This window comes from Podarcis bocagei, assembly GCF_964188305.1.
Source record: "Podarcis bocagei genome assembly, chromosome: 4".
In the NCBI taxonomy this organism is placed as follows: domain Eukaryota; kingdom Metazoa; phylum Chordata; class Lepidosauria; order Squamata; family Lacertidae; genus Podarcis; species Podarcis bocagei.
In genome coordinates, this window is record NC_138128.1 from 52,231,332 (window position 1) to 52,258,552 (window position 27,221).

Genomic DNA, 27,221 nt, shown 5'->3' on the forward strand with positions numbered 1-27,221 from the left:
TTTTTCTTGGGCTGAAAATAATGAGACACAATAGGAACTTAGGAATCTGCCTTAGACCGAGTCACACCATCAGTTCATCTAGCTCAGTATCGTCTACACTGACTGACAGCTGCTCTTCGGGATTTCAGACAGGGAGCATTCCAAGCCCTACCTAGAAGATGCTCAGGATTGAACCTGGGAACTTCTGCATGCAAAGCAGACTCTGCATCACTGACCTGCAACCCTTCCAAAGACCGGAGACCCACTCAGAAGATTGAACAGGAGGATAGCTCAGTCAGCCTAGCTAGGAACCCCTACTGCATACACACTCCAATCTCCACTAAGCGGCTGCAGGAGATTCCAGGAGCTCCAGGCACTTACCCAGAGTTGTGTTTCCGGTGGGAGGATCCAAAGCAGTGGAAACTAGTGCCTTTATTCATTGACACCTGGAAGTCTTCACTGGAGGTGGTGCAGAACATTATGCCCCCAGAGTGTCTCTCATCGCCCATCATTGCTTCAGCATGGGACCAAAGCAGCAGTTGGTCATGGCTCCAGGTGCCTCAATGCATCCTCCTTCAGCCAAAGCCAAGATGGTTCTCCCTTTATTCCCCATCATCTTCCAGAACACCTTTCTCCAAAAACCAGAGCCTCTTGTAAGTTGACACTCCCCCCCTCCCAGCAAAGCCTGCTCCCTCCCATTTTCCTACTAATGGAAGCTGACATTCTACACCTTTCTCCAGACCCAAGGACCCATCTTTAATGTGATAATGACCAGCAATCAGCTTATCCCCAGCTGGCAATGGGCTTGTGATCCTAAACTTTAATGCAACAGAGCTTGACATAGTTTTAACCACGTTGCTTAACTTGTGAGTTGATGAGCTTGCCCATATTCTAACCCTTTAATGAATCTAGAAATTATAGGGAGTCTGTCGCTCACCCAAACTTGTAACAATACATCTAAAGCGCACGATTCCTCTCTCAAAAAATCGTAATAACTGCACTCCTCACGGGCCACAGCTCCTAGCACCCTTAAACTACATTTCCCAGGACTCTTTGGGAGGCATCATGTAATTTCAATGTATGGTGTGTAGCCAAGCCCCCTCAAAGCAGGTGGTGCCAGCAATAGAGATATATTATTATTTTTTATTTCATTTTTATACCGCTTTATATTTTTAAGAAAAATCTCAAAGTGGTTTGCTGCATATTAAAACATCAATAAAACAATCTGAAGAAAGTCAAATACAGCGTATATAGTCAAAGCAACATAATTAACAGAAAACTAAAATATTATCTTAAAGATTTCAAAATAAAACATTACAAAGGAGGTCAACTACAGAACACTGTACATATTTAACACAAACTTAACAAAAAAACAATTTTTAAACGTTTCCCAAAAAAATTGCTAAGTGAAGTCAAATATATATTAGCTTGAATCTGCGGCACAGAATAGCCACCGGGTGAGCTTCCCACCTGAGCAGGGATTCAAACCCAGCTCAGCTCCAACATTCCCCAACCACGCAGCTTCCCTATCAAGGCACGTGCTGGGAGAGAGAAGCCGGAGGGAATTCCCTTCCTGGGATTTTACTTCCCCCTCGCCTTCCCTCGGGGCCTGCCTGCTTGGGTGGAATCTATGGGGCAATCGGATAATTTTAGACTGCGGACTGAAGTGCCGCCCGCCTGTCCTCCCTTCCTTCCTTAGACGGCAAAGGAGCGTCGCTTCACTTCCTTGGAAATGTGGTTGCGCGTGGGGCGTATGTGCCCGGACAACACCCAATGAAACGGACCCGTCCTCTGCCCCGCGGGGTTGGCGTGTCGGGTGCGCCTAGAAGGAGGACGAGTGCAAAGTGACTACAGGCCATGAATCAACAGCCTTATTAATTTCCAAAGGGCTGCCGGGGACGCGGAAACTCCGCTCTGGGACCTTCGCCCGGGCGGGGGCGCTGCTAGGTTCCTGCGCCGCCCAGGCGGGACCTTTCGCTTTCACTTTCGCGGCTCCACGTAGCAGAGCGCCGGCGGAGAGGGACGCCCCGCTTGCCCCTTCCTCACCAAGCGTGCCCAGGCAAGTTTCCCCCGGGGTGGGCTGGAGGGGACGCTCGGCCCGCCTCGCTTGCCTGCCTCTTTGCGCGCAGCTGCGCCCTTTCCGACGCTTCCCGCTTCGCTTTGGCCCTGCCTGCCCCGTCGAGCCTCCAATTCTTGGCGTCTTGCGCTGGGCTCCGTCCCGTTTCCTTTTCCTTTGAAGTTCTGCGCCTCGCCCATTTCAACCCTTTGCAGCATTTATTGATAACCTATTAGTTTCCAGTATCTTCCCCCCACTTCCTGTACTCGCGAGTGTCTCAAAGGTGAAAGCAGCACCCCTAAATCATGGCTACGCCCATGGCATTCCTGCCTGTAAAAACAACAACAGCCCTGATGGATTTCTGCTTGCTGAGGAAGCTGCCAATTGTTACAGAGGCCTGTTGACCTGTCACTATTTCTAGGCTGGGGGGAGCTGACCTTGTGGAAAGAAGCCTAGGAAGCTGTTGACAATTGAGTCGGTATTACCAGCACTGACTCCCCTGGATTTCAGACGGGTTTCTCCCAGTCCTACCTCGAGATGCTGGGGGTTGAATTTGGGACTTTCTGCCTGTGGAGCAGGTGCTCTGTCACAGAGCCTTAAAAGATTGTGGAGGCTGTCAGTGTCTGAGGATTAGCTATAGTGCCACCAAACTCTCCTTTCTACCCTTTTCAATTCTAATATTTTTGCAGCTCCTTCGGTATCCTGTATGCAAGGTCACACACTTTAATTCTACTACTGTACTCGTATCACTCGTCACTTACGTAAATTTAAAATAAATTAAAGAACGTTAAGCAGATTCGTGGGTGATCCTGACCTATGTTGTTTCCTCAGGATTGCATAATGCAGACTTGTTACCACAAGATTGCATGATGCAGATTATTTTCACTATTCTGTGAAATGTAGCCGGATACCGGGGTTTCTCCCTGCCCAGTTTGCATCCTACAATTTGGCTAGTATAGATAATGACCACCTTATGGAGCCTAGAGAGTGATTCCATTTTGTTCAGAAGGACCTACAGTATAAAATTTCTGTACAGTCTACCCTCTCATCAGGAATAAAGAAGTTGCCTTTCTTTATTCCTGAAACGAGTTGCATTACATCAGAAAGGAGTTTCAGATTTAACCCAGGGGCCCCAAAGCAAGTGTGAATAGGAGTGCAGCCTTAAAGGTTCTGAGCACAGTCTGTCTCTCTTGTACACAGATCTATGCATGTGGGATTTCCTTGCCAACAGCACACCTCTGTGTGTAGATGAGTATACAAGGAAGGGAGGTGGTAGGTACCGGTACTCAAGATGTCTATGGATATTTAGTTTTGAAAAGCATCTCTCGTAATTTGAACATCAAAAGCTAAAACTCTAAAATTCTAAAAACTTCCTGAATTTTGAAAGAATTTTTTAATTGGATCTGAGAACACAGTTTTTCTGTAATTCTGAAATGGGCAAAAAAATTGCATTTTTAAAAGTTAAAAGTATTTTAATAGCATTCTTGTCATTTGTTTCTCTAAATAGTCGGCAGATCCTTTGCCAACAAAGATGCAGAGCAATGATGAAAGAGACCATGGTGATGTTCCAGATGCAAAGCCAGATAGAAGACAGCGATCTTCACTCTTTTCAAAGTAAGGCACATGTTTGTTAGCTTGTCCAAAAGAAATTTATCTTGACTTTGTTCTGGATCCACTGATAGAATTCTAATGGGAAAATAGCACTGGTTGTGCAACAAGTTTCTGCCAGTGCAGCTGTTGTGTTTGGTTCCTCTGCTGTGCAGCCTTCAAACTCAGCCGTCCAATAGGAAGGAAGCATTGCATACAGACCTATAAATGCACTACATACTAGAAATGAACCTTACACCTGTTCCACATGGGGGGAATCTAATAATTTAAACTTTTCCTTTTCCTTTTAAATTGAATTCTGAATATTAAATTCCAAGAATAGCTGTTAATTATATTTTATATTTATAACCATTGTCAGTCCCAAGTGGATGTTTACTTCAGTTAAATTATTCACAGTATTCATTCACGAGTTAATATAAGCTTGTTTGTTAAGGGTGGAGAAACAACACAAGCGGATTGTGTGGGGCGCACTACCTGACTTCCACTGGTCATGATTGCTAAGATTTGGCCAACTGGACATGATTGGCTTCTATTTTTAAAAGAGCAAATATTGGGAACCTGTAGTGCAGCCTATTTTAATTGCAAGTGTGTATATTTAATTTCTGTTATCAAGTGGCAGCAAGTTTGTATATTTTGTGTGTGTCTGCCTTTAGGGATTCTCAAAATCATGGTAATATTTTTTTTTTACCTATAAGAGGTCAAATTAAATGCTAGTATATGGATTACTCAACTTTAGTAGATAGAAAAGTATAATGATTGTTAACAAGGAATAACGTTTTAGGTTTCAAAAGAAGGTGAACCTAGTACAGTAGTGTGTTCTCATTCACTATCTGTTGACTTCTGTTCATGCTGCATCTGTAAGAGGCAGGTGAGTGAGTACCTGGTTTAAAACATGGTTAGAGAGCTAGAGAGACATTTTATGATGCATTTCCCTGGCTCTGTCTCCTCCCATGTGGGAACATCTCAAGAAAGGAACCAGTGAAATAAAGTTGACTGCCACACGTTTGTATCCAGTCCAAACTGTGAGGCTGGGCCTTGCCTTAAACACTTACCGTATTTTTCGCCCTATAGGACGCACTTTTTCCCCTCCAAAAATGAAGGGGAAATGTGTGTGCGTCCTATGGGGCGAATGCAGGCTTTCCCGGGCTTCTTGCAGCTCCGCGCCACCCTCCCGATCCCGGCGCGAAGCTGCGCGGAGCTCCGGAGGGTGGCGCGGAGCGTGCCTGTGCTCCAGGGCTTCTTGCAGCTCCGCGCCACCCTCCCGATCCGGCGCGAAGCTGCGCAGGGCTCTGGAGGGTGGCGCGGAGCTGCCTGCGCTCCAGGGCTTCTTGCAGCTCCACGCCACCCTCCCGATCCCGGCGCGAAGCTGCGCGGGGCTCCGGAGGGCGGCGCGGAGCTGCCTGCGCTCCAGGGCTTCTTGCAGCTCCGCGCCACCCTCCCGATCCCGGCGCGAAGCTGCGCGGGGCTCCGGAGGGCGGCGCGGAGCTGCCTGCGCTCCAGGGCTTCTTGCAGCTCCGCGCCACCCTCCCGATCCCGGCGCGAAGCTGCGCAGGGCTCTGGAGGGTGGCGCGGAGCTGCAAGAAGCCCTGGAGCACAGGCACCTCCGCGCCACCCTCCCGATCCCGGCGCGAAGCTGCGCAGGGCTCTGGAGGGTGGCGCGGAGCTGCAAGAAGCCCTGGAGCACAGGCACCTCCGCGCCACCCTCCCGATCCCGGCGCGAAGCTGCGCAGGGCTCTGGAGGGTGGCGCGGAGCTGCCTGCGCTCCAGGGCTTCTTGCAGCTCCACGCCACCCTCCCGATCCCGGCGCGAAGCTGCGCGGGGCTCCGGAGGGCGGCGCGGAGCTGCCTGCGCTCCAGGGCTTCTTGCAGCTCCGCGCCACCCTCCCGATCCCGGCGCGAAGCTGCGCGGGGCTCCGGAGGGCGGCGCGGAGCTGCCTGCGCTCCAGGGCTTCTTGCAGCTCCGCGCCACCCTCCCGATCCCGGCGCGAAGCTGCGCGGAGCTCCGGAGGGTGGCGCGGAGCGTGCCTGTGCTCCAGGGCTTCTTGCAGCTCCGCGCCACCCTCCCGATCCGACGCGAAGCTGCGCAGGGCTCTGGAGGGTGGCGCGGAGCTGCCTGTGCTCCAGGGCTTCTTACAGCTCCGCGCCACCCTCCCGATCCCGGCGCGAAGCTGCGCGGAGCTCCGGAGGGTGGCGCGGAGCTGCCTGCGCTCCAGGGCTTCTTGCAGCTCCGCGCCACCCTCCCGATCCCGGCGCGAAGCTGCGCGGGGCTCCGGAGGGCGGCGCGGAGCTGCCTGCGCTCCAGGGCTTCTTGCAGCTCCGCGCCACCCTCCCGATCCCGGCGCGAACCTGCGCGGAGCTCCGGAGGGTGGCGCGGAGCGTGCCTGTGCTCCAGGGCTTCTTGCAGCTCCGCGCCACCCTCCCGATCCGGCGCGAAGCTGCGCAGGGCTCTGGAGGGTGGCGCGGAGCTGCCTGTGCTCCAGGGCTTCTTACAGCTCCGCGCCACCCTCCCGATCCCGGCGCGAAGCTGCGCGGAGCTCCGGAGGGTGGCGCGGAGCTGCCTGCGCTCCAGGGCTTCCTGCAGCTCCGTGCCACCCCCCGGATCCCGGCAAGAGGTCCTGCGGGGTCGCAAGGCTTGCAGGCAGCAGCCTGCAGCCCATAAGCTCGGGGGATAGCAGGGAGGCGCAGCGCCGCCACCCCGCTATTCCCTGACCTGATCTGAAGGCTGGGGGGGGGAGCAAGCTTGCTTCTCCCCCCGCCAGCCCCACAAGCTTGGGGGACAGCGGGGCAAGCCGCTGCCCCACGGAGGCTAGAGATGCTGTCCCTGAAGGCAGAAGAGGGAGATGGAGCGCTCTGTCTCTCTCTTCTAGCTTGGGGATGGCTGCGCAAACCTGGGGGGGGAAATAAATTTTTTTTCCTTGATTTCCCCCCAAAAAAACTTGGTGCGTCCTATGGGCCGGTGCGTCCTATAGGGCGAAAAATACGGTAATACGCCAGTGCCTTCCAAACTCCTCCCCACCCCTCATGGACTGCTTGTACATTGCTCAGGGTCTTAGCAGACCATTTAATTTTCTGCCTATTTTAGCAATTGTAATGCACTAGTCTAGATACTGTTTATGTTCAATTGTATTTTCATTTCTGCCTTCATTTCTTACAGATTGTATTTTATTGTGGTACAATTTGAATTCCATCAAATTCAAATTGTAATTAAATGAAAAACGATATGAGAAATAATAGAAGCAATAAATATACAATTAAAATCTTATGAATACTTGAGCAAAGCTTCCAGATCACAATTTGGGAATCCTCATCATAGTTTGCTCCCCCTTCACTCTCTCTCTCTCTCTCTCTCTCACACACACACACACACACACACACACACACACTTTTATTTTGACACCAGAGCTCACATTTCTTTTTATACTGCAGGAGTGGGGAGCGTGTGGCCCTCCAAATATTGCTGAACTACAGTTCACATCTGGACCAGGCTAGGCTGATGGGTGGTTGTATCCAACATCTAGAGAGCCAGTGTGGTGTAGTGGTTAAGAGCGGTAGTCTCGTAATCTGGGGAACCGGGTTCACGTCTCCGCTCCTCCACATGCAGCTGCTGGGTGACCTTGGGCCAGTCACACTTCTCTGAAGTCTCTCAGCTCCACTCACCTCACATAGTGTTTGTTGTGGGGGAGGAAGGGAAAGGAGAATGTTAGCCGCTTTGAGACTCCTGAAGGGAAGTGAAAGGCTGGATATCAAATCCAAACTCCTCTTCTTAATCTAGAGGGTCTTGGGCTCTCTGTCTTTGGTTTAGTTTTAAGGCAAAATTGTATTTTGAGATAAGTCGTCTACTGATTGGATTGGATTTTTAAACCAGTGTTTCCCAACCGGTGTTCCGCGGCACACTAGTGTGCCGTGAGATGTTGCCTGGTGTGCCGCGAGATGTTGCCTGGAGGGAGGCGGGCGAGGGCGTTTGCTTCCCGGAGGACTTGTGGGAAGCCGCCCCTTCCCTGGGCGACGCGCCGCCTCGCGACTCCGGAGTCAGTCCCGAGGGCTCTCGGAGGGACTCGCGAGCGACGGCGCGGCGGCTCCGGGGCGCGCTCAGCCGGGCCGCCGTGCGCCCCCGCTGCAGCTGCCCGGCGTGGAGCGCGACGCGGAGCCGGCCGGGCTTGGAGGCGCCCAGGTAGGGCCGAGCCGGCGGGGGCGGGGAGGTCTCGGTCTGCTGCGGGCGCAGGAGGGTGAGCGGGAGAGGGGGAGCCGTCGGGTCTCCTGGAAGGAAGCGAGGCGGCCTGGAGGGAGGCGGGCGAGGGCGTTTGCTTCCCGGAGGACTTGTGGGAAGCCGCCCCTTCCCTGGGCGACGCGCCGCCTCGCGACTCCGGAGTCAGTCCCGAGGGCTCTCGGAGGGACTCGCGAGCGACGGCGCGGCGGCTCCGGGGCGCGCTCAGCCGGGCCGCCGTGCGCCCCCGCTGCAGCTGCCCGGCGTGGAGCGCGACGCGGAGCCGGCCGGGCTTGGAGGCGCCCAGGTAGGGCCGAGCCGGGCGGGGGCGGGGAGGTCTCGGTCTGCTGCGGGCGCAGGAGGGCGAGCGGGAGAGGGGGAGCCGTCGGGTCTCCTGGAAGGAAGCGAGGCGGCGGCTGAGGGGGATGCAGCCCCGTCCCCAGCAACAGGCGCTCCTCAAAGTGAGGTCACAAGTCGGGGCTCGGACAGGGCCTGGAAGCAGCGGCTCCGGCTCTTGGGAGTGGAGAAGGGGACTTCGAAAGCGGCCTGGAGGAGAAAAGCCCCGATGCAGCGAGAGCGGGGAGCGTGCTGCCTTGTCCAGGCCTCCTCGCTTTGTGCCGTCCGCTGCCGGGAGCAGGACACGGGGGCTCCTCGTTCGCATGCTTTCCCGGGTGATCGGTGAGGGTTAGGGTTAGGGTTAGGGTCCCTCAGTCCCTCGCTTTGCTGCCTCCTCCCCCCCCACCCCCAAAGCTTGGAGGTTCCCCGGCAAGGGGGAGGGAAAAAAATTGAAAACTTTCACTTTCGTGCGTCCCTCCCGGCGTGACACTGCGCGCTGACGTCACGGGGCTGTAATGGTGGTGTGCCGTGAGATTTTTTTCATCAAACAAGTGTGCCCTTGCCCAAAAAAGGTTGGAAAACACTGTTTTAAACAAACCTGTATATCTTCTTCCCACTAGATGGCAGATGAATATAACTTTTTGCTTGTTAGATGTCAGAAGATCTTTGAGATCTGTTTTTACTTGTCGCAGCTTAAAAGTTAATGCTTATTGTATTACATTACTGTAAATGTCACTGAAAGTACAATGAGAAAACAGAAGGTGAGGAAGATTTGGCAGCAGGGGGGAATCTTTTGACATTAATTTCCTTCTGTTGGATTCCATTATCTTTCTTTCATTTAGATTAAATCAAACTAATGGCTCTGCTACACAGTTCTGTGGGCCAATCAACATCGTGCTCTCAGCATAATTCAATGAGGGTTGATAAAATGTGCAGTTAGGCACATTTAGCATGTCACAAGCAATCCACTTCTAGAGCATTTGTTACCTGATGGTGTGTATGGGGCCAAATTATTGGTACACAGTGAAACCATTCTGCGACCACATTGCCACAAGATTAATTGCAGCGGGAGTGAGGCAACTCATATTTCATCACAAGGATAGGTGAATCTACAAGTATACACACTCCAAATAAGAAATTGTCTTTTAGATTACATCCAGCATTGCGATTTGTGTTGGTGATGTGTTGACTTTCCAAGAACAGCATTTCTAAGCAGATTTCAACTAACTTAAAGGCATCAGGACTGTGACTTCAATGTTAGTTGGATCCACAGCATGTACACCCAATTAGGGATCTTACATATGCACTTTTTTCTACCATGCCTACACCATGCACATGGCATGTACACACACCTGTGTGACAAGTTGTCTTTTCCACTGTTTTTCATCTGGGGCGTGGAGTAAAAAAGAGTCAGAATTCTTACAAACTCGGTATGTAAGCGCGCCTGCACGTTTATTTTATTGTTTGCATTTATATCCCACCTTTCCTTTAAGGAGCTCACATGGCTCTCGCCTTCCCCATTTTTATCCTCACAACAACCCTGTGAGGTAGGTTAGACAGAGCTAATGACTGGCCCAATTCATCCAGGGAGTTGCATGGCTGAGAAGATTTGAAACTTGGTCTCCTAGGTAAGAATTCACCTCTACATCACCTTGTTTGCTACCCAGGTGAGGAGCAACCACATTTTGAATGAACCACAGAACCCGGGAAACTGTTTCCAAGTCCAGCATCCAGATTTAAGGACCCAGCTTTATTATAGCTTTGCAATAGGACAGAGCTCACTCCACTTAGTGTGCCAGTTGAGAAGGTCTGCCCAGAGGCACTTCAGAACCCAAGCTCATACAGTAGTTCAAACACAGCAAACAAAAAGTCATAAAACATATTCATCAGGAAAAAGGTTACAGGTCGTGAGAAGTAAAGCACAAATGGCTCCGTACAGGTATCTTCAGCCCCACGTCACCTTGGAGTGGCCCCGGTGTTCCCAGGCCATTTGACCATTTTAGGTCTCGGATGTCCAGCGTTACCCTGGCAACCTAGTCTTCAATGAAGAAAGAGCATCATATCCTCTTCCGGAGTCTCTGATAGCTTCAAGGATTGCCGATTTATACTGGTGCTAAAACATCCTGCCATTTGTACAACTTTCACACAGAAAGCAAGCCTAATACCTTCTAAAGGGTTAAATTAAAATAATAAAAATAAAATATACACCTGGAGTCTCTAATTCATAATCCAGCACTAACCATTTTACCACACTGGTTCTCACTAACTGGGCAAATGAGCATGCATATAACATCCATGTTCAACTTTATGAAATGCTTCTGATGTGGGTGCGCATGGCATGCACAAGAATCCTAGTTTGGTGAATGCCTGAATGCATTTCTTTTAAGCAATTTAGATACAACACATTAATATTCGGCATATTTCTGAACTTGCCATATTCTGATCCACACTAATAGTTTGGGGGTTGCTCTTGAATTGTTACCCAAAACTGTCGTCATCCAAGTTCTACTTTTTCGGGTCATTTCTCTTTTCAAAAGCTTGATCCGCTGCGTGACTTCCGTATTTTGCTGAAGAAAAGGAGCCTGGAAGACCTTGTTCCAGAGGCCTTGCATTCTTCTTTAATGGTGCTTGCACATAGCTTAATAACTACTTACGTTGACAACTTCTGAGATGTAACGGAAAGGGGAGGGTTTCGTGCCAGCCTATTTCTGTTACCTGTCTTGTCTTCCACCACCCCCTCTCTTGGTTGTTAATTTCCACCAACTTTTGATGGCTGACAGGTTCCTGTCATCTCTTAGAGAAGCAAAACATGCATAGCAAAACTTATTGGGGGGAAATTAATTAAGTTTGCACTCATTTGTCCTCTCCTGATCTAGGCATGTTCTGCACTCTGTGCTGCTGAGTCCTTTAAAAGCTGACTTCTGTGAAATTAACCTTCATTTCCAAAGAGCAGAACATTGCTTTTTTGCACAGGGGAACAACTCACAGCCTCTATGTAGCCAGGCACAGGTTACTGATCCCCTTGTCGCTGAATTCATGCTGTACTCCCTGCGATCTATCAAGGACGTGGGGAGGTACACTGTGAGATTACTGTACCTCCTCAATGCCCAGCTGAACTATGCTAAGAAGCTCAGACTATCACTTAGGCACCATAAGCTTTTAGGAATCGCTAATGTAAACATTTGACTGGTTTTTCTACCTATTTGAGTGGGTCGTGGCTGTTTTATTTTGTTCCTTTAACTTTCTGTATCGGTTTGCATTCATTATTGTCTGTTATAATTACCCAGTTGTACTTTTTGTTTTTAACTGTTCTGTTAGCTGCTGTGAACACACATACATTTCTATTGAGGTTGCAGGATATAATTATATAAATAAATTCAATCCTTATTTTAGCCATGATTATATACGTTTATGGCCCCCGCTCCAGAGGCCGATTGGCGAGTAGTCCAGTCTTTATCAACCAGGTGCTCTCCAGATTTTTGGGACTACAATTCCCATCAGCCCCAGCCAGCAGAGCAGTGGGAATTGCAATCCAGAACACCTGGATTGACACCAGATTGACAAAGGCAGGAGTGGACCATCCAGACTTACCATTAAAGTGTCTTTATTTATTAAATTTTCGTTCCAAGGATTACAGGATGGTTTACAATATAAAAACACAAAAATACATACCATCGTAACAAACAAAAACAATAATTTCATGCACACATAGATGGTTTAATTAGCCAAAGGCCTGTCAGAAGAGAGATGTTTTTTGCCTGGTGACTAAATATATTGTTACGCCAGCAGTATAAGATCCCAGGGGCTCAGGGGCTTAACCAGGGTTCATGCCTCCTATTGGAAATAAAGCACAGTGGAGACTGTGGTATCTTTATGGTATATGGTTTATTTTCACATATCTACAACCTGAGCCTACGATGGTACGATGGAGAGGTTCCCAGCATTACACTCCAAGAGGGTCTCTCACTCCTCCCACAGGATCCAAAACAGAAATCAACCATGTTCTCTTTCTCCTGTCCCAGTTTTTTTCTTTAGCGTATCACTGCCAACTGCAATCCTAAAAAACTAACACTGGCTTTTTTGTCTTACTTACTAAAACCAGGGCCCAAGGTGAGGCTTAACCCGTTAGGCCAGGCATGGCCAAACTTGGCCCTCCAGCAGTTTTGGGACTACAATTCCCATCATCCCTGACCACTGGTCCTGTTAGCTAGGGATGATGGGAGTTGTAGTCCCAAAAACAGTTGGAGGGCAAAGTTTGGCCATGACTGTGTTAGGCTGTCTGGCACTGAATCTCCCAATGGGCCATCTGACTCAGCCATTATCACATGACTACCTCATGAGGAAACTGTCCTGTGTTATTTCCAACCTTTGCCAGATCCAACAATTTAGGGGTTGGATTAAATTCTAACTCTTTATTGAATTCAGAACAATGTGTAAGGAGGCAGCTGGCCCATTATTGTGTTGCTGCCCTCCAGACACATGAAGAAGAGCCTCAGATTGCAAGGTCTGGGTTTTCTTTCAAATGTGTGTTCAGATACATGTAATTGTCCAGCTTGGAATTTCATTTTTTTAGGGAAAGGGAAATATGGCCAGTTGGCATCAGATTGATGTTGGATAATTATATCATAGAGTTTGACAGTTTGTTCTCAAAGGGTACAGAAAGTAAAGTGCAAACCTGTTTAATCGGTCTTGTTTAACCTTAAGCAACAAATTTATTTGTGAGGATGTCAGGGGTGCAATATCAGAAGGAAAACATTGTGCATATAACTCTTTTGGTCTAAATTAATTAGGCAGGATCCCAACATCAGTTATTTAGAATTCCATATACTAGTAAATATAGGGTATTAAATAGACTGAAATGCTTGTTTTTCTACAAAGAAGTTTAAGAATTTTCAGGAACACTACTTTGATACAGTGTGAGGTTGTATATCAGAGTTAGGTGATGGTTTCAAAGGACAACAACCTTCTGCTTTCTGCACACAGAGCCACATGTGTCTATCTCTTAAGCATTTTTTTTAAAAAATAATCTGTGCATTATTCTTACAGCAGAGCAGTGATAGAATCACAGTGGTGCAAGCACATGCTTTCTGCCTGTCAGCAGGAGCGGAAGAGACCTGCATGACCTCGGCTTGCATGTTAGGCCATAGTTATGGAGGTTTCAATAGCCCTATAGAAAAGTCCAGCGTGACCCATTGCTGACACAGACAAATCTTTGGGTCTGTGAACACACCCGTAGGCTGCTTCAGTCACTAATGTAGTGTAAGCATGGTGGGATGCTGGCATTAATAGAGAACACTAAACCTACTCATCATTGCAAGGTGGACGTATTTTTCAGATGCAGAGTGGTGTACCACTTGATGAAGAGCCAAGGTACTGTACATTCTTTGTGTCGCCCTTTCACTTTCTGTAGGAGGGGGAGAACAGACTTTAGATAATTTAGCATCCTGAACTCAGAAAATGAGCATTTTTATGTTCCTGATTGGCAATCCACGGACTGGGTGCACATTTGTTTGGTGAATTAAAACAGGTCAGTAAGGCATAGAAATGGAGAAGTATTTGCTCCATTGAAAGCAGCAGTAGTCTCTTGGTACCTTCTCACATTATGGGATGGTAGCCAGTGTGGCACAGCTCCTCCTTGTGCTCAGGTAACGTGAGAAGCTCCATGCCAGGTGGGGGGAATCCACTCTGCAACTCCTCCCCACACCAGCTTCCAGGACAAGTGAGGCCATGTTACCCTTAGTGGCTGTGTGCAGAGATAGCATGATGGCATGAGACAAGCAAGAGACTAAAAAGCTGTGCCGGGTAATAGCAGTCTTCAGTTCTGACAAGAAGCACAAGAGGAGCTACATGAGTGGTATGAAGTTTGAAGCTGAAGCAAATTTGGTTTGAGAAAAGAATGGTAACAGTAAAAGTATGAATGGGTGTGTTTGTGCGTGCAAAAGATGTTATATAAATTACCAGTGATCAGAGGATGGCAGGAATACATTCAGCTGGAAGGTTGGGTTAGATCATCCCACTTATTATTTGTGATCTTAAATTAGGTACAGGGGTCGAAACATTTGGTCCTGCCTCATTTACAAAGATAACCAAGCCATGTGGTGAGGGTGGTGCTAGATTCTGTTGTTTCTCCCACACCCATACTGGCAAGAGCCTGCAACAAAGTTGTGCCATTTGTAGAACAGAACTTCACTGCCTCCTCTCCTTTTCCCCCTTTCTTGCTCCTGCAATTGCCAGATTTGTTAGGTAAGAAGATTTGGCCTAAGGAGTTAGGGCAGCTTTTCAAATAGTTTCTAAAAATTAGACACATTTCAGTTTACATGTTAAAACTCTACTCAAGGGACTTGATTAATAGTATCTGGTACAGTGGTACCTCGGGTTAAGTACTTAATTCGTTCCGGAGGTCCGTTCTTAACCTGAAACTGTTCTTAACCTGAAGCACCACTTTAGCTAATGGGGCCTCCTGCTGCCGCTGCGCCGCCGGAGCACAATTTCTGTTCTCATCCTGAAGCAAAGTTCTTAACCTGAGGTACTATTTCTGGGTTAGCAGAGTCTGTAACCTGAAGCGTATGTAACCTGAAGCGTATGTAACCCGAGGTACCACTGTACTGGAATAAAAGAATACAGAGCATGCATAGAATAAGATGTCCTATTTTGTCTGAAGGGGCTATGATGCTGTCATCTAAACTTGATTATTTGCGAAAGAAAGAGCATTGTGAGATATAATTAACTTTTATGTAGTCAGTGGTCCCAGTGAATTCACTTTCCATGGCCCTGTGTTTCAGACCTACATGGGGGCTCTAGCTAATGTGTATAAATAACTTTGCATCTGAATTATAATGTTCTGTTTATTGTTTTATTGTACTTTACCTGAAATTGTCAGTGCAATCTTATATATGCCTACTCAGAACAAAGCCTCACTCGAGTTCACTGGGGCTTATTCCCAGGAAAGTTTTTCTTTCTGCAGCAACTGAATCTGCAGCCATCTGATGATCTCCCCCCTCCCCCCTCCCCCATGCAACAACTGCATTCCAGCCTTTTTCAGAGTTCTCACACCGAAAACTATGTAGCTGCCATTAGGGTCTTTTATAGCTCAATATTTTTTCTACGTCATCTTTTTTTCATCATTGGTATTTCTTTAACAACTATTAATCTGCTTGCATTTCAGTTTTGTTTTGTTTTGTTTGCATACAGAAAAACATACAGCATATTAGGTTACTTGTTAGATGCATCCAGGAAATAAATATTATGTAAAGATTGAAACACAAAAACATGAATGAGGGAGCAGCAGTTAAAAGTGCACCACTTTTCATAGCACAATGACCTACCACAATTGATTAATGAAAATGGCAGTTCTGGAACATTTACCAAGTTGTTTGCCACTTCACAATCAGTCAGTATTGTTCAGCTGCTGGTGTAAGCTGAAGGCTGGGGGGTTTTTTGGGTTCACATCAAAGGAGCCTATTTAAACATCTCACTGCTTGCCAACCATTTCTTGCTCTATAGAAAGCTAAATCGCTTCAGCAGTAAGATACTGGAATGTATGTGTGCTAGACTTTTGGTGTGTGGTTTTTGGAGGGGGGGTGTTTTTACTGTGCAGGAGAGCTTTGAAAAGCACAGGAGGTCTCCCATAAGGTCTAACATGGTAGGACGACCTCCAGCTCATACCCTGTGGGTGGGTCCTAAAAACTATTGGTTGTTACCGTCACTCATAAGACAGGGAATGGTTAGGTGCCCCTCCTAACTAGTCAAATTCTCTGGGTAATCCTATGCATATTTATTTGGAAGCAAGCCCCACTGTTGCAATGTGACTCACAAATAAGTGTACATAGGATTACAGCCTGAGTTGCTTGCTGGTGGGTGCAGGTGTGGCTGTAGGTATACTATTTCAATCTTTGTGTTTACACTAACTTCTTAACAGAAATCTGACTATTTGCATCAAAGCTTCCAGTAATTGAGCAGTCTGACATAAAAATTTGAAGGCCTCAAATTTCACATAAATGTAAATTCATACTGTTACAATTATGCACAACGTCCTATCCAGACAACCCAAAAGAATATCTAGAAAATGATTAACAGAAAAGGCTTTTTTTTAATCTCTTGATTAAAAATGTTAACCTTGTAAGTGTTCATTTGATTAACTGTAACTTATGTACAGATGTATTTTATTTAAAGCATAGCACTGGGGGAAAGTAAAAAGGTAAACTTCTCTTGCATAGCACTGGGAGGAAATAAAAACGTAAACTTATCTTTCCTTGAAACAAAGTAAGAAGTTTACAGTCCTGCACATAACTAATTGTGCATTGTGTCAAAGAAAATGTCATGTGAAAACATTAAAGTGTGATTGGTTTATGGGAATGTGTTGTTACAAGATGTTGCTTTGGTCAAGTTTAAGAAGCAAACTGTTCATAGTAATTAATGATACAAGTTGTGTTTTGTTGTAAATTTTTACATTTCTGTAAGCAGAAACTTAAGTTTGAGAATAGATTTATTTTTCACTAAAAATGTATTGCATTGCTTTCTCTGCCTGAAGGACTTGTGCTGGGCACAAATCAAAGAGTAATATAAACCAGTGACCTGCTTTTATTATTCTCGAACAAACTAATTTATCATGATTTGCTGTGGCATGCAAATAAGGGAAATTCCAAAATCTGGTTTGTTCCCCACTACAAATTTGCTTCCTTCTTGTTCTGCCACTCCTTGGACAAGTACCAACTGTTTCTCACAGTTGTCCATCTAGATTACAGTGATGTAGGTCTAAACCTGAATCACATAGGGGCTCTCCAGCATTATCATAATAGCTTCCCCAGATCAAGAATACAAATATGAGGAAGATTGGCCAAATAACAACTGCAGCCCTAGGGTTCATTATGATAGTATAAAGGCAGAGCGGGAAACAAAATAAGTATACTTTAGGCCTATACACCTTACTTGCATGCAACGGGTTTAATGTGTTGAGGAGCTGGCCACGCAGTTTCCCTGGACTTGCGCTTTCCTTTGAATGGGCATCTGAAAAGAAACCTCTTTTCAGCTGTCTATGCAGAGGGGTTCCATGTGATCTGCACATGTGTAAAATCAGGTTGCCCTGGTCACATGGCACCCTGAGTTGTGAACAGTTGCTCACATGCAGATAACTCCATTTCAAACACCCACACTCAACATGCAGGTGCCAGAGGCAAGGCTGGTGTGGGGGCACAGGGTCAGGGATGAGGCCAACAGGGCAGACCCTCTCTGCTTCACCACATGAGTGAATGCGTGAATAGGCAGAATGGTAGATTACCAATTGTTTTCCTGAGACCTCAGGTTCCTCAGCCAGCTTAATCGGGGGCTCCCCTTTGAGATCAGCCATAGCCTACAAGCATGGAAAAACAGCTTTCCTATCCCTAACAATCTTCCCTTAGTGTACAGGGCTGAGGATTAAACCTGTTCTAAAGCAGACTCTGGTTTCCTGGGTTAACCTCAAGCCCAGGCCACAGATGTGAAGGACAAGGAGAGAAGAGACCTCCAAGGTGCACTGAAATTGTCTAGCAAAGGCAGAGGCCAGTTTTCTTGTATTTATTCCACGTCTTAAAAATCCAGAGGCTTAATTCCACCTGTAATCTACAGGAGCCCAATATCTCACACCATTATTCTTTGCTGCACACTTACTCTTCATAAGTACACATAGTTTCTTAACTTGCTGGTCTAGGATAGCAGACCCTGTTCTTCATAGTTCAGGCTCAGCCCTAGAGCTCTACCCTACAATCCTTTGCAACATAAATAGGCATGCTAGGGAGACAAGTTTGATAGGGAATGGTTTTCTTAAACATAGAAAGTTGGAAAGACCTATCCTAGAGAAAGAGGCTTTCTGTACTCAAACCCAAACCGTGGCAGACTCCTTTTCACAAGAGAAGATTAGCATCTACAGCCCGTTATGCTGCTTCAACAGGGACAACCCTACAATTGGGCAGAGTGTCTCAGATGCTGGAGATCAGCAGTCCCCAGCTGTTTCTCTTGAGCCCCTCAGCCATTCCCCTTTGTTGCCATCCTCCCCCAATTGGCCTGCTGCCTCAGGTGTGGTAGAGGACACTATGCTGTTAGCCATGTTGCCTCAATCAGCAAAATGCCTTGGTCTGGCCTTATGCTTCAGAAGGCTCTGCACTTCCAACTCTCCTAAGAATGATTGGTTCAACAAATAGGATCAACTGATCACCTCATCAGGTTCAAAACTGTTTTTCACCTGACGATTTGAGCTCTGAGTGGCCAGAGGAATGAAAAAAAATAGCACTTCTGCCTTGAGAAGGACTTTAGAAACGCTTCCATTTTTTATTTCCCTGTCATCCAAATCTGAGAAATGGTGGTTATGCTTAACTGTGGTTTGTTGAAACAAGCGAACTGCTTACCATAGTTCAATAACCTGACTTGTTTCAGCAAGCCCTAGTTAAGATGCACTGTAATTCAGGGCTTGGATAATGCTAAACCATGGTCAGTCTGAAATAGGAGCAGAAGCTTTTCATCTCTTCCGCCCAGCCACTCCAAAGAAGAAGTGGCAGATACAAGCCAAAGGCTTGCTGTGGCTCATTCTTGTAATTTTAAAACATAATTTGGTGTGTGAATCAGGCCACTGTTTCTTGATGTGTTTGTATAACTCTACTTTTAAAAAATAAACGCAAATACTTCCTTTTCTTAGAGTTCTTTATGACAGGAAGGAAATATAACACCACAGTTTCACTACAGTCATTTTCCCCCACACACATGAATTTGGTGTGTAGGTTGTTTGTGGGTTTTTTCATCTAACCCTCCCTCCCCCAAAAAGTTAATAGATTTCAAGCAGCAGCAGCAACAAAAAATAATCCTAGTTCAGGTTCTGTAGAAGGCTTTGTACTTTATTGGCACAAATAGCCTGCCTGTGTAAGGCAATGAGATGTAAATGAGGCTTGCACTAGGTAACACACACAAAAATAGGGGAACTGTCTTAAGGATTGGGGGGGGGGGTTATAAAATATCAGCTGAGGCCAGCAGTGAGTAGGAATTCTACGCACACGAGGGAAAGACATTATCCCAGTCTATTTGCTACCTAGGCCACAGTATTGGTAAGGAAATGTTGCTGTGGCTTCACTCTTGTACCAATGTTCATTGGGACTAGATTAATAGAAGCACTTTTTCTGTCTTAAAACTAATCATACTTTTTCTTGTGTGGTATTAGTAGGTCCACAGCAGGGTGGTTAACTTGTGCACACACACACCCAAAAAACTAGCCATTAAAAATACATATTATTGCTCACTCCTGTGGGTTTGCTTCTATGATGCCAAAATGTTTTAGGTGTCTCCCCAAAGACTTTCCCTACACTTGTACAACAACAACAGATTTAAAATAGTGTAGACTAGCTGTTGGAAAAAGCTTTTGAAGGGCAGGCTTGAAAACTGCAGTTTTCACCACACCCCCACTTTCATACTTTGGCCGCTTTGACATTTGGCCCGCAGAGGGTTGACCATGTGTCATTCCTATTCTTGGCCAAAGAAAGGTTAGCTACCCCTGCTGTAAAGGTTGTCTTTGGTTGGTAATAGCATGCTGTGACCAAGAACTTGCAATCACTTAAAAGTTGGGATGTGTGTCTTAAAGGCACAGCCTGGGAGCAGTTTACTTGTGCCCATTTAACTGCTTTGATCTGCAGAACTAGCCCTGTTAACAAGCGCCACATTATACACGTTCCGAAGTTGTAACAAAGTATTTCTTAGTGTGTTTGAAACTCCCTGTTGATTGACATCAGGAAAGATACTGTCGTTTACTTGGTCATTTAAGAATGTAAAATCAAGGCCCACCTCTCAATAAATTTGTTTTCTTGATTCCAACAATGCTTATTAGTATGAATCCAAAAGAGAACTATTTTAAAGCAATATTCCAATGGTATTTAACTCCACACAGAATTAGACAAATATTTGGCCAAAACATGCACGGCTAGAGATACAATAGAATTAAGGCGAATTTAAGATATATCTTTTGGAACTGTAAAAACAAACATTTCTGGACAGAAGTATTGAATAATATATTAATAGGTACGGGCTATGATCTCCCAAGGAAACCTAAAATAACTCTTCTTTTGAGTTATTCTTCATCCTGCAGTCATTAATGCTGATTTACAACTGATTACTGCTTCTAACAACAACAAAACAGTGTACTGCACAAAAATGGAAAAACAAACCCTACCATAACTGTTTGGTGGAGGAAAATTTGGCAAAATATCTTAATGATAAAGCTTACATACAAGAGAAACACAATACTTAATAATCAGTTAAGCATCAATGAAAATTTGAAATGCTTTTGTGTTCTGTCTATGAACATTTAGTTACATTTCCACAGAAAAAAGAATGGACAGGAAATTCAGCCAGAGACCTCTTTCCCTAGCCGAAACCGAATTGTTCCTCCAGAATTCCTGTATCGTATGGACTACAAGAAAATTGGAAAATGTGTTATTGTAAACAACAAGAACTTCAAAGAAAGTACAAGTATGTTTTTCACATAATCTTAATAATAACTCTGGGTGGTACTTCTGTTAGAGAGCAAGAGATCTATACGTGAGAGCAGTGCTTTTCAAGACAATATGCTAATATCTAGGGACACTCTTCTCCCATATCAATCAGCCACATTTGATGGGAACAAGGGAGAGTGACTTTTCTATTGCTAGTTTCAAATTTTGAGACCCTGCTTTGCATGTTCTTTTTTGGCCTTCAGCCATAAAGTTAAAAGCTTTCTGTTAGAAAGGCTTTTGTGCTTTCAATGTCTGACATAACCACCTTGCGTATAGTGTTCTCTTAGGAGGGGCTTTTTGCAGTTTTAAAGGGATATGCTGTTGATAATGTATTTTTTATTACTATTTCTTAGCATGCTGCTTTAGTGTTTACTTTGCCTGGGGGGGAGGGTTGTATTTTGCTGTGAGCAGCCTTGAACTTTTACAAAGAAAGAGTGGCCATACCCAGAAAATGACTGAGCCCACAAAAAGCGCGCCGTAAAATATTGTTAGTCTTTATGGTGCCACAAAACATTTCTGCAGTGGTCTTGACAGGGGCCCCTCTCTGGCCATTGCTTGGGTCTTTGTGAATATAACAAGCTGTTTCTGAATACTGCTCAAAGGTTTTAAGTTTTTAAATCATTTTCTCTCCCATTGGGCATTCACACAACCTGTAATAATAAGTACGCCTCTGCACAGTCAGCATCAATCTTCTTGTGTTTCTTATCAGACATGGGTATACGAAATGGTACTGATAAAGATGCTGGTGACCTGCTAAAATGTTTTCGAAGCATTGGATTTGATGTTTCCATCCATAATGATCTCACCTGTGAAGCTATGGAGAATAAACTCAAGGAAGGTAACAATGACCACCAATTGCATTAGGTTCCCTGTTTAGATAGTTTGCTGGTTTACTTAAGAAGACCAATTGTGTTCTTCCTTTGGTCATTTGAGAAGCTGAGCTTTTAATACATAATTTGGGTAGTACTAAATGAACTGGGTTGTTGTCAGTGTAGCACTAAGGAGATTTGTTTCTGTTTCCTCAATGGAACCATCTCCCCGCATTCACTGTTCTGGGGGTTCTAACCATCTGGAGAAGATTTGGAGGGTGGAGTTCCATTGCACTAGCAGGCATCATTGAACTGGCTTCCTCTAGCACAACAATTTTGTTGAATACAGTGGTACCTTGGTTGTCGAACTTAATCTGTCCGACTCCCGAAACAGTTCGAAAACCAAGGCACAGCTTCCGATTGGCTGCAGGAGCTTCCTGCACTCAATCAGAAGCCACGGAAGCTGTGTCGGACGTTTGGCTTCCAAAGAACTTTCACAAATCAGGACACTCACCTCCAGGAGCCGATTTGTTCGGGAGCCAAGCCATTCAACAACTAAGGCACCACTGTACAAGCACTTCCTAGTGAGCAGTTCAGGCTTAGTCATGCTTAGAATTGAGCCATTGGAAACAGTGGGACTAATTTAAGTTCCATTGATTTCAAAGGGTCTCTTTTAAGCATGACAAAGATCCAACCCAGTGGGAGTTATTTCTGAGTAAACATGAATAGGATTGATGTTAGCCCTTCTTTTAATTGTGCAGAAAAAAGACTTGCCACGTATAGTTTTTGGTAAGTGGCATTTCCATTATGTGAGAGGAAATACGTTTGATTTCCAGTTGCCCTTGAGAGCCACAGTGATGCTGCTTGTTTTGCCTGCATATTATTAAGCCACGGAGACGAGGGGTTTATCTATGGCACAGATGGAGCTATGGCAATAAAGGAGTTGACAAGTCTTTTCAGAGGAGACAAGTGCCCAAGCCTCATTGGAAAACCTAAGTTGTTTTTCATTCAGGTAAGGTATTTGATGCAAGCTAGCATGTGCTGGGTAGAAGCTGTTTTCCAAAGTTTAGCAGCAGGAAGCTAGAATTGGAAATAGTGGTCCAAAATGGTTGCAAAGTAATGCCTAAGGCAGGCAGATACGAGAGATATTTGGTCAGCTTTTCTTGAGAACGATGCTCAATACTTGTCTTTTTTCTGTTTTCTCAGTTTGTGTCTCAAGCACTACTACCCACTTTCATTTCCTTTTATTGTCCTCTCCCTTTTTTTTGTAGATGTTACATTATTTGCCCTAGAGTAATTTATTTGTTATTAATTAAAAACTGATTTTGAAAAATTCTCATGTATTGAGTATTTTGGATAACTGCACATAGAAACACAAAATGTCAGTTTAAGGCCAATATTAGGCACTTAATAAATAATGAATAGCGTGCTCACCAGCAATGGCATGGCCTATCTGTGTATTCATACAATTGACTGCAGCTAATAAATTTAAGCTGTAGCCCTAGGACGAATATGTTTTCCATAGGGTTGATGCTGCTGATCCTAGTATAGGTCATTAATGTACCATATTTCATTTACAAGGTTCAAGTATATGTTCAGCTATAATGTGAATCTGTTTCAGTTACAAAATTATCATAAAATTCCATAACTCCTTTAAATTGTATGTGATTTATGTGTACACTGAATTATTTTGCTCACTTTTTATATTATGGTTTCAGGCCTGTCGAGGTTCTGAATTTGATGAAGGGATTCAGACAGATGCAGGTTCTCCAAATAACGATCTGGAAATGGATGCCAATCCAGGATGCAAGATTCCTGTAGAAGCAGATTTTTTGTATGCGTATTCCACCGTGCCAGGTATAAACGGGGAAAGTGACAAACTTGACATACAAATGAGTGAGAGTAAAACAAAATGTCATATATTGGGGAAAATATAAGCATTGGAACTTAAATAAAAATGGAATGCTATTTTATGGGGAAATGTATTTTCTTTACATTGAATTATGAACCAGTCTTGAAAGTTTGAAGCACAGCACTTTATATTTTCACATATCAAGTTTGTTTCCTTCTGAAATGTATATAGGCTTTTCAGTGTTCTAGTTTGTGTGTATAATCAGGGGCGAACGAAGGCTAACCGACACCTGGGGCGGGGCAAACTGCTGGCTGCACACGCGTTGTGCCACTACATATGACGCATGCATGGCATTGTTACGCAGGGCACATATGCAGTATCGCTACGTACAGCACATGCGTGCAACACTGTTCATGCGTTGTACGTAGCGGTTTGCCGCCGGTGCCACTTGAATGCCGTATGGATGGTGGCAGGATCCTCTGCTCGCAGCTGCAGCCACAAACGGAGGATCGTCCACATGCAGCTACAGTGGCACAATGGCTGCTCGCGCCGCCATGCCCGGGGTCACCCCCCCCCCGACATGGCACCCGGGTCACACCACCACCATCCCTTGTGACGCCACTGTGTATAATTAGTGCTAAGGATCATATGTGAGCTACTGGAATGGCTCCTCTTGACATTCTGCTGCTAAGCCATGGATTGACTCAGCATGGCATCCAAACCCAGGCTCATGGTTTAGCTCTCTCCATATAAACCATGTGCTGTAAACAAGGTTTATCCTATGGTTTATAGCTCATGGTTTGTCTGGGAGAGCTAAAGCACAGTCCCAGGTTTGGATAAAATACTAAGCCAAACCATAACTTAGGGCAGCACAGCAGCAGAATGAGCAGAGGACGAGCAAAGCAGCCACAATCTCCTCTGTGGGATCCCACACATTTGTTGTACATGCTAAACTGTGGTGCTAACGATATCAATGTCCTCTTTTATTTTTAGTTATCTTTCTCTATTTCAGCTAGCTGGAAAAGTCTTAACAATTCCATATTTTTAATAAAGGTAAAGGGACCCCTGACCATTAGGTCCAGTCGTGGCCGACTCTGGGGTTGCGGTGCTCATCTCGCTTTATCGGCCGAGGGAGCCGGCGTACAGCTTCCGGGTCATGTAGCCAGCATGACTAAGCCGCTTCTGGTGAACCAGAGCAGCGCACGGAAACACAGTTCATCTTCCCGCCGGAGCGGTACCTATTCATCTACTTGCACTTTGACGTGCTTTTGAACTGCTAGGTTGGCAGGAGCAGGGACTGAGCAACGGGAGCTCACCCCATTGCAGGGATTCGAACCGCCAACCTTCTGATCCTCAAGTCCTAGGCTCTGATTTTTTAAAAAAATAGCCCTATTTACATGTATCATGATGGTCCGGGGTCATTTTAGTTGACACAGTCCAGCCCTGTGTACTTTTCGAGAACGTTGCATATGCATAGGTTTCCACGGCAAGCACTCACACTCTTGAAAAGCAAAATGCTTTGCTTGCCTCTCCAGCAATGCAAATGATTGTGACAAAAACCTATAGACCCAAATTGGTTCCCTCTTTCACTTGTACGTATATGGCTTGGATTATGACCCTATTTGTAATGTGCAGTAAATATCTCTTTCACCCTTCATTATGGTAAGGAGGCTTTTTTCCCTTTGCTCTTGCTTACAGGTTATTATTCTTGGCGGAATCCAGGGAACGGCTCCTGGTTTGTGCAATCTCTTTGTGAAGTTCTGACTAAGTATGCCAAAGAGCTGGAGATCCTGCAGATGCTCACCATGGTTAACTACAAAGTAGCAAGAAACTATGAATCGCAGTGTGATGACCCACGCTTCAATGGGAAGAAACAGATTCCTTGTGTGGTCTCCATGCTAACGAAAGAAGTTTACTTCTGAAATCTCATTTGTTTGGGCATATATCATCTGCCCATCTTCCAAAGAAAGATTGAAATATACAATGGGGATTTTTTTAATCAAAACATTTCAAATCAAACCACTCTGGATCCAGAGCTTCGTCAAGATAATCTTTGAAATATGCAATATGACGATTACCTCAGTTGATAGTTAAAATCCTTTTCAACATGCCACCTTGACTGTTTATGTGTATTTTGGTAGATAATTGTGGTCTCTTGTTGTTTCTGGCCACATTGAAAAAGAATGCCTCTAATACCTCTCTTGTTTGACCACATCTGGAGTCGTGTGTGGGTTTTTTCTCATGGAAATTCCTCATATTTCCCCAATATTAACTACTTAAAATATGTTGGCATTGTGCTATGGCACTGAAACATTTTTCTTAATTTCTCAAATATAAAAGGGAGGAATCACATAGGAATATGACCAAGGTATACTGGAGTTTTCTGTGGTTAAATGGTGGACTTGATATCATTGGTATTTTACATATCAGAGGACATATCCATTCATAGGTCTTGCTTGGTCTCAGTGTGGGTTTGAAATCATAAGCCATTTACTTTTCAAAATCACTCTGTTTAAGTCTGTTTCTGTTTTCCTTACTTCTCCCTACATTGGAAAACTATCCTTATAAAACCTAGGAAATACTTGAAATGCTTCTTTTTATCCAATATGGAAATACCACTCCAGTTTTATCATGAGAACACTGAACAGTTAAGTGCAGCTTACGGCATTTTCAGCGCAATAACAATTTGATAACAAATATGGGCTGTGTAGTATATAGCTTTCAAACAGAAATAACAGTGATGCCTGTACGTTGTCAGTTAGATCAAAGCACAATTATTCCACAAAGCAATAAGTAAAACTATAGCAAACTAAGTTAAATTAAGAGTTTCTACTTCCTTGTAATGACTAACTGCTGCTGAGTTGCCACACAGTTCTTTACTTTAAATGCCTTAAGCTTGATTGTGTTGCCCTTTCTGCATGATTAGACATTGCAGATTCGGTGCCTACATATTCACTTGAAGGCAAACCACCACCACCCCCCATCATTCTTGATCTTACACCATAAATTCACATTTTTCTGTATGTCACTTTATAGTACCAGTTTCTTGTTTCTAGATTTGTTTCCTTGTTTCTAGGTTTACAAACAGTATTGTACAATTGTTGAATTTCTTGTTATTATAACAAGTCCACAGTATACCCAACGCTATGGATGTATTGGCCAACTTTCATTTCATTACCATAAAGGCGCTCTTTCTTGGCTTGTTCCGTGCTGTGGCTATTTGAAGTAAGCTTGAGCTATGAATCCTAGCTACTCATGGAAACTTGATTTTGTATCAGTCAAGTCACCAGTACAAAGGCAATGTTTATGTAGTTTTCAAGCTTTAAAGCAAGATAGGAAAAGAGTCTGCTGAATTTTAACTGGGGATAGACCACATCTTACACAACATCAGGTAGGAAATATTTCCATCACTGCAAGAGGAGATCTCCACAGAATGCCAATAACTTCTTAAGAAATCCAGTGCACTATGGATTCTACAGTGAGACAAATTGCGTTTCTGGCATGATGCAAAAATATAGCAGTAAGATCTCAGGTAGTGACAGCTGCAGGACTAGGCCTCACCATGAAGTGGGAAATATGCAATCCTATGAATTTATCCTGGCAAAGACCTGTATGTTTCTTGAGCAAGAGAATAAACTAAATGGTAGCATCAATGGGAGTCTTGCCTTGCAAATGGTTGTGAAACAATCTCAGTTAATCATAACATTTTTTTGCACTTAAAGAATTAATAAATTCTTTTGACATAACATGTCTGTCCAGTTATATTCAGACAATGAAATAATAGTAAAAACTATAAACTAGTAGTTCAAGACACCGAAACTAATCAGCTGTTTACATGTTGACGTTAATAAACTGTTTACATATGATGAAAA

The 27,221-nt window shown here is 45.0% G+C and overlaps 1 protein-coding gene across 1 annotated transcript; it reads left to right on the plus strand.

Annotated features, from left to right (window-relative positions):
* Window positions 1–1,392: 1,392 nt before the first annotated feature.
* Window positions 1,393–27,221, plus strand: CASP7 (caspase 7). The gene is made up of 7 exons (XM_081193069.1): window positions 1,393–2,038; window positions 3,543–3,649; window positions 20,520–20,665; window positions 21,398–21,526; window positions 22,334–22,509; window positions 23,216–23,354; window positions 25,048–27,221. Exons 2-7 carry the CDS (start codon window positions 3,567–3,569, stop codon window positions 25,269–25,271), a joined length of 897 nt encoding a protein of 298 aa, XP_081049195.1. The 5' UTR covers window positions 1,393–2,038; window positions 3,543–3,566; the 3' UTR covers window positions 25,272–27,221.